Below are 7,475 nucleotides of genomic sequence, written 5' to 3'. Positions count from 1 at the left end.
TGGGGCTCATTCCCATGGGATCTGGGGTTGATCCCGTTGGGATTTGGGGCTGATCCCTGTGGGATCTGGGGCTGATTCCTTTGGGATTTGGGGCTCATTCCTTTGGGATCTGGGGCTGATCCCTGTGGGATCAGGGGCTCATTCCTTTGGGATCTGGGGCTCATTCCCATGGGATCTGGGGGTCATTCCTTTGGGATCTGGGGTTGATTCCCGTGGGATCTGGGGCTCATTCCCGTGGGATTTGGGGCTGATTCCTTTGGGATTTGGGGTTAATTCCTTTGGGATCTGGGGCTGATTCCAATGGGATTTGGGGTTCATTTCTTTGGGATTTGGGGTTCATTCCTTTGGGCTTTGGGGCTGATTGCCGTTGGGATCTGGGCCTGATTCCTTTGGGATCTGGGGTTCATTCCTGTGGGATTTGGGGCTGATTCCTTTGGGATCTGGGGCTGATCCCTGTGGGGTTTGGGGCTTATTCCCGTGGGATTTGGGGCTGATTCCAATGGGATTTGGGGCTCATTCCTCGGGGTATTCGGGGCTGATTCCATTGGGATCAGGAGCCCCAAATCCCTGTGGGATCAGGGGCTCAGGATTTGGGGCTCATTCCTGTGGGATCAGGGGCTCAGTTCTTTGGGATCTGGGGCTGATCCCTGTGGGATTTGGGGCTTATTCCCATGGGATCTGGTGCTCATTCCCGTGGGATCAGGGGCTCATTCCCGTGGGATCAGGGGCTGATTCCTTTGGGATCTGGTGCTCATTCCCATGGGATCTGGTGCTCATTCCCGTGGGATCAGGGGCTCATTCCCGTGGGATCAGGGGCTGATTCCTTTGGGATCAGGGGCTCATTCCTTTGGGATCTGGTGCTCATTCCTTTGGGATCAGGGGCTGATTCCTTTGGGATCTGGTGCTCATTCCCGTGGGATCAGGGGCTCATTCCCATGGGATTCTCCCATTCCCGCAGTGAAGCTCCCTCCGGCCGAGCCCTCCCCCCACGTATGGGTCCCTCCCAAGGTCCTGGACAAGCTGGGATTTGATGAGGTGAATCCCTCGGAATTCCCGGGATCCCCTTCCCCCTCAGGATTTGGGGCGGTTTCCCACCTTTTCCTCAGCATTTCACGGGATTTTTTTTATTCCCTGCTGGATTTTGGGTTGGTTTCTCCCCGTTTCCCACTGGATTTGGGGTGGATTTCCCCCTTTTTCCTTGGATTTTTGGCAGATTTGCCCCAGATTTCCCCATTTCCCCCTGGATTTTGGGCAGCTTTCCCTATTTTCTTTGGGATTTTCCCATTTCCTCCTGCATTTTGGGGCAGATTTCCCTGTTTTTCCCCTGGATTTTGGGATGAATTTCCCCCTGGATTTTGAGCAGCTTTCCCTATTTCCTTCTGGATTTCCCCATTTCCTCCTGCATTTTGGGGCAGATTTCCCGTTTTTCCCTGGATTTCGGGATGAATTTCCCCATTTTCTCCTGGATTTTGGGGCAGATTTCCTGTTTTCCCCTGGATTTTGGGATAAATTTCCCCATTCCCCCTGGATTTTGGGCAGCTTTCCCCCACATTTCCCCATTTCCCCCTGCATTTGGGGTGAATTTCCCCCCGATTTCTCTCAGATTTCCCCTTCTCCCCCCGGATTTTGGGCCGAATCCCCCATTTTCCATGGATATTCCCATCCCAGGTCTTCCTGATCAACCTCCGGCGCCGCTCCGACCGCCGGGCGCGGATGCTCCGGACGCTGCAGGAACTGGGAATCTCCCCCAAACTGGTGGAGGCCGTGGACGGCCGGTGAGCCCCGGGAGGGGGGTGGGGAGGCTGGGAATGCCCGGGAATTTTGGGAATTCCGCCGGAATTCCGCTCTGGAACGTTCCGCAGGGCCCTGAACAGCAGCCAGGTGGAGGCGCTGGGGGTCCGGATGCTGCCGGGATATCGGGATCCCTTCCACGGGAGACCCCTGACCCGAGGGGAGGTCGGCTGCCCGGCATTCCCGGGCTGTCTCTGGGTCTCATCCTCAATCCCAGTGACCCCAAACATTCCCAGTGACCCCAAACATTCCCAGGCCCGTCCCAAATCCCATTCCCACCGCGGATCCCGGCGATTCCCATCCCAAACCCTCGTGGTTCCCATCCCAAACCCTCATGATCCCCGGCATTCCCGGGCTGTCTCTGGGTCTCATCCTCAATCCCAGTGACCCCAAACATTCCCAGTGACCCCAAACATTCCCAGGCCCGTCCCAAATCCCATTCCCACCGCGGATCCCGGCGATTCCCATCCCAAACCCTCGTGGTTCCCATCCCAAACCCTCATGATCCCCGGCATTCCCGGGCTGTCTCTGGGTCTCATCCTCAATCCCAGTGACCCCAAACATTCCCAGTGACCCCAAACATTCCCAGGCCCGTCCCAAATCCCATTCCCACCGCGGATCCCGGCGATTCCCATCCCAAACCCTCGTGGTTCCCATCCCAAACCCTCATGATCCCCGGCATTCCCGGGCTGTCTCTGGGTCTCATCCTCAATCCCAGTGACCCCAAACATTCCCAGTGACCCCAAACATTCCCAGGCCCGTCCCAAATCCCATTCCCACCGCGGATCCCGGCGATTCCCATCCCAAACCCTCGTGGTTCCCATCCCAAACCCTCATGATCCCCGGCATTCCCGGGCTGTCTCTGGGTCTCATCCTCAATCCCAGTGACCCCAAACATTCCCAGTGACCCCAAACATTCCCAGGCCCGTCCCAAATCCCATTCCCACCGCGGATCCCGGCGATTCCCATCCCAAACCCTCGTGGTTCCCATCCCAAACCCTCATGATCCCCGGCATTCCCGGGCTGTCTCTGGGTCTCATCCTCAATCCCAGTGACCCCAAACATTCCCAGTGACCCCAAACATTCCCAGGCCCGTCCCAAATCCCATTCCCACCGCGGATCCCGGCGATTCCCATCCCAAACCCTCGTGGTTCCCATCCCAAACCCTCATGATCCCCGGCATTCCCGGGCTGTCTCTGGGTCTCATCCTCAATCCCAGTGACCCCAAACATTCCCAGTGACCCCAAACATTCCCAGGCCCGTCCCAAATCCCATTCCCACCGCGGATCCCGGCGATTCCCATCCCAAACCCTCGTGGTTCCCATCCCAAACCCTCATGATCCCCGGCATTCCCGGGCTGTCTCTGGGTCTCATCCTCAATCCCAGTGACCCCAAACATTCCCAGTGACCCCAAACATTCCCAGGCCCGTCCCAAATCCCATTCCCACCGCGGATCCCGGCGATTCCCATCCCAAACCCTCGTGGTTCCCATCCCAAACCCTCATGATCCCCGGCATTCCCGGGCTGTCTCTGGGTCTCATCCTCAATCCCAGTGACCCCAAACATTCCCAGTGACCCCAAACATTCCCAGGCCCGTCCCAAATCCCATTCCCACCGCGGATCCCGGCGATTCCCATCCCAAACCCTCGTGGTTCCCATCCCAAACCCTCATGATCCCCGGCATTCCCGGGCTGTCTCTGGGTCTCATCCTCAATCCCAGTGACCCCAAACATTCCCAGTGACCCCAAACATTCCCAGGCCCGTCCCAAATCCCATTCCCACCGCGGATCCCGGCGATTCCCATCCCAAACCCTCGTGGTTCCCATCCCAAACCCTCATGATCCCCGGCATTCCCGGGCTGTCTCTGGGTCTCATCCTCAATCCCAGTGACCCCAAACATTCCCAGTGACCCCAAACATTCCCAGGCCCGTCCCAAATCCCATTCCCACCGCGGATCCCGGCGATTCCCATCCCAAACCCTCGTGGTTCCCATCCCAAACCCTCATGATCCCCGGCATTCCCGGGCTGTCTCTGGGTCTCATCCTCAATCCCAGTGACCCCAAACATTCCCAGTGACCCCAAACATTCCCAGGCCCGTCCCAAATCCCATTCCCACCGCGGATCCCGGCGATTCCCATCCCAAACCCTCGTGGTTCCCATCCCAAACCCTCATGATCCCCGGCATTCCCGGGCTGTCTCTGGGTCTCATCCTCAATCCCAGTGACCCCAAACATTCCCAGTGACCCCAAACATTCCCAGGCCCGTCCCAAATCCCATTCCCACCGCGGATCCCGGCGATTCCCATCCCAAACCCTCGTGGTTCCCATCCCAAACCCTCATGATCCCCGGCATTCCCGGGCTGTCTCTGGGTCTCATCCTCAATCCCAGTGACCCCAAACATTCCCAGTGACCCCAAACATTCCCAGGCCCGTCCCAAATCCCATTCCCACCGCGGATCCCGGCGATTCCCATCCCAAACCCTCGTGGTTCCCATCCCAAACCCTCATGATCCCCGGCATTCCCGGGCTGTCTCTGGGTCTCATCCTCAATCCCAGTGACCCCAAACATTCCCAGTGACCCCAAACATTCCCAGGCCCGTCCCAAATCCCATTCCCACCGCGGATCCCGGCGATTCCCATCCCAAACCCTCGTGGTTCCCATCCCAAACCCTCATGATCCCCGGCATTCCCGGGCTGTCTCTGGGTCTCATCCTCAATCCCAGTGACCCCAAACATTCCCAGTGACCCCAAACATTCCCAGGCCCGTCCCAAATCCCATTCCCACCGCGGATCCCGGCGATTCCCATCCCAAACCCTCGTGGTTCCCATCCCAAACCCTCATGATCCCCGGCATTCCCGGGCTGTCTCTGGGTCTCATCCTCAATCCCAGTGACCCCAAACATTCCCAGTGACCCCAAACATTCCCAGGCCCGTCCCAAATCCCATTCCCACCGCGGATCCCGGCGATTCCCATCCCAAACCCTCGTGGTTCCCATCCCAAACCCTCATGATCCCCGGCATTCCCGGGCTGTCTCTGGGTCTCATCCTCAATCCCAGTGACCCCAAACATTCCCAGTGACCCCAAACATTCCCAGGCCCGTCCCAAATCCCATTCCCACCGCGGATCCCGGCGATTCCCATCCCAAACCCTCGTGGTTCCCATCCCAAACCCTCATGATCCCCGGCATTCCCGGGCTGTCTCTGGGTCTCATCCTCAATTCCGGTGACCCCAAACATTCCCAGTGACCCCAAACATTCCCGGTCCCGTCCCAAATCCCATTCCCACCGCGGATCCCGGCGATTCCCATCCCAAACCCTCGTGATTCCCATCCCAAACCTTTGTGATTCCCGGCATTCCCGGGCTGTCTCTGGGTCTCATCCTCAATCCCAGTGACCCCAAACATTCCCAGTGACCCCAAACATTCCCAGGCCCGTCCCAAATCCCATTCCCACCGCGGATCCCGGCGATTCCCATCCCAAACCCTCGTGATTCCCATCCCAAACCCTCGTGATCCCCAGCATTCCTGGGGCGTCTCTGGGTCCCATCCTGAATCCCGGTGACCCCAAACATTCCCAGTGACCCCAGACATTCCCGGGCCCATCCCAAATCCCATTCACACCGCGGATCCCGGCGATTCCCGTTGCGTATCCCAGATCTCGGAGCGGGGCCTGGCTCGCTCGCTGGTGTTCGAGGACGATCTGCGCTTTGAGGTTTTCTTCCGGCGCCGCCTGACCGAGCTCATGGAGCAGCTGGAGGAGGCCGGCATCGACTGGGACCTCATGTGAGCCTTCATCATCATCATCTTCATCTTCCTCATCCCAAAATCCACCCCAATCCCCTGGGACCTCATGTGAGCCTTCATCATCGTCCTTACCCTCGTCATCCTCATCCCAAAATCCACCCATTGATCCCAGTGACCCCAATCCCATTGATCTCATTGACCCCACTGACCTCATGTGAGCCTTCATCGTCGTCTTCATCATCCTCATCCCAAAATCCACCCCAATCCCCTGGGACCTCACGTGAGCCTTCATCATCATTTTCATTCTCATCTTCATCATCCTCATCCTCATCCCAAGACTCATCTTAGTCCTTATCCCACTGCTCCACATTCCCTGAGACCTCTTGGATCCCATTGATCCCATTGACCTCATTGGTCCCCCTGACCCCATTGATCCCACTGACCGCATTGATCCCATTGACCCCATTGATCCCACTGACCGCATTGATCCCATTGACCCCATTGATCTCACTGACCCCATGGATCCCAGTGACCCCGTAGACCTCACTTATCCCATTGACCCCCTTGATCCCACTGACCCCATTGATCCCAATGATCCCAATTACCCCATTGATCATAATGACCCCATTCATCCCAATGACCCCATAAACCCCACGGAGCCCATTGATCCCACTGACCCCAATCCAAATGATCCCGTTGATCCCATTGACCTCAATGATCCCAATGACCCCATTGATCCCAGTGATCTCAATGGTCCCAATGGACCCCAAGTATTGACCCCAGTGATCCCATTGACCCCACTGATGTTATTCCTGCCATTGATCCCATTGATGCCATTGGTCCCAATGATCTCATTGACCCCAGTGAAATTGACCGCAAATACTGAACCTATTGACCCCATTTACCCAAATGACCCTATTGACCCCATTCATCTCATTCAGGCCATTGATCCCATTGATTCCATTGGTCCCAATGATCCCACTGATCCCATTGACCCCAATCCCAATGATCCCATTGATCCCATTGGCCCCACTGATCCCATTGACCCCAATCCCATTGATCCCAGTGACCCCAATCCCAATGAACCCATTGATCCCATTGGCCCCACTGACCCCACCGACACCACTGACCCCACTGTCCCCACTGACTCCATTGATCCCATTGACCTCATTGACCACATTGATCCCCCCTGACCCCACTGACCCCACTTACCCCATTGATCCCATTGATCCCCCTGATGCTATTGATCCCATTGACCACATTGATCCCCCTGACCCCATTGACCCCATTGATCCCATTGAACCCATTGACCCCACCAACCCCATTGATGCTACTGACCCCATTGATCCCATTGATCCCCCTGATGCTATTGACCCCATTGACCTCATCGACTGCATTGATCTCCCTGACCCCATTGACCCCACTGACCCCATTGACCCCACCGACCCCACCGATCCCACTGACCCCATTGATCCCATTGACCCCATTGACCCACTGACCCTACTGACCCCACCATCCCCACTGACCCCACCATCCCTACTGACTCCTTTGATCCCACTGACCCCATTGATCCCATTGATCACCCTGATGCTATTGACCCCATTGACCCCATTGACCACATTGACCGCACCGATCCCATTGACCCCACTGATCCCATTGATCCCATTGACCACATGGATCCTAATGATCCCATTGACCCCATTGATCCCCCTGATGCCATTGACCCCATTGATCCCCCTGATGCCATAGACCCCATTGACCCTATTGATCCCATTGACCCCATTGATCCTCCTGATGCCATTGATCTCATTGACCCCATTGATCCTCCTGATGCCATTGACCCCATTGACCCCATTGATCCTCCTGATGCCATTGACCCCATTGACCCCATTGACCCCACTGACCCCGCTGACCCCGCTGACCCTGTTGCCCGCAGCTACCT

The 7,475-nt window shown here is 57.0% G+C and overlaps 1 protein-coding gene across 1 annotated transcript in view; it reads left to right on the top strand.

The window, feature by feature from the left end:
- The window catches only part of LOC103619030 (procollagen galactosyltransferase 1), an 8,233-nt gene extending 2,500 nt beyond the window's left edge, over positions 1-5,733 (top strand). Inside the window, exons 3-6 of the mRNA XM_017739068.1 lie at positions 959-1,035; positions 1,669-1,775; positions 1,863-1,990; positions 5,443-5,733. Of these exons, the coding sequence (XP_017594557.1) occupies positions 959-1,035; positions 1,669-1,775; positions 1,863-1,990; positions 5,443-5,576 (446 nt within the window). The 3' untranslated portion in view covers positions 5,577-5,733. The remainder of the gene's footprint in view (positions 1-958; positions 1,036-1,668; positions 1,776-1,862; positions 1,991-5,442) is intronic.
- Positions 5,734-7,475: the final 1,742 nt, after the last annotated feature.

Source organism: Corvus brachyrhynchos, unplaced genomic scaffold (genome assembly GCF_000691975.1).
Source record: "Corvus brachyrhynchos isolate BGI_N302 unplaced genomic scaffold, ASM69197v1 scaffold527, whole genome shotgun sequence".
In the NCBI taxonomy this organism is placed as follows: domain Eukaryota; kingdom Metazoa; phylum Chordata; class Aves; order Passeriformes; family Corvidae; genus Corvus; species Corvus brachyrhynchos.
The sequence above is the reverse complement of the archived record's forward strand: the minus strand, read 5'-3'. Positions and strand labels throughout refer to the sequence as shown.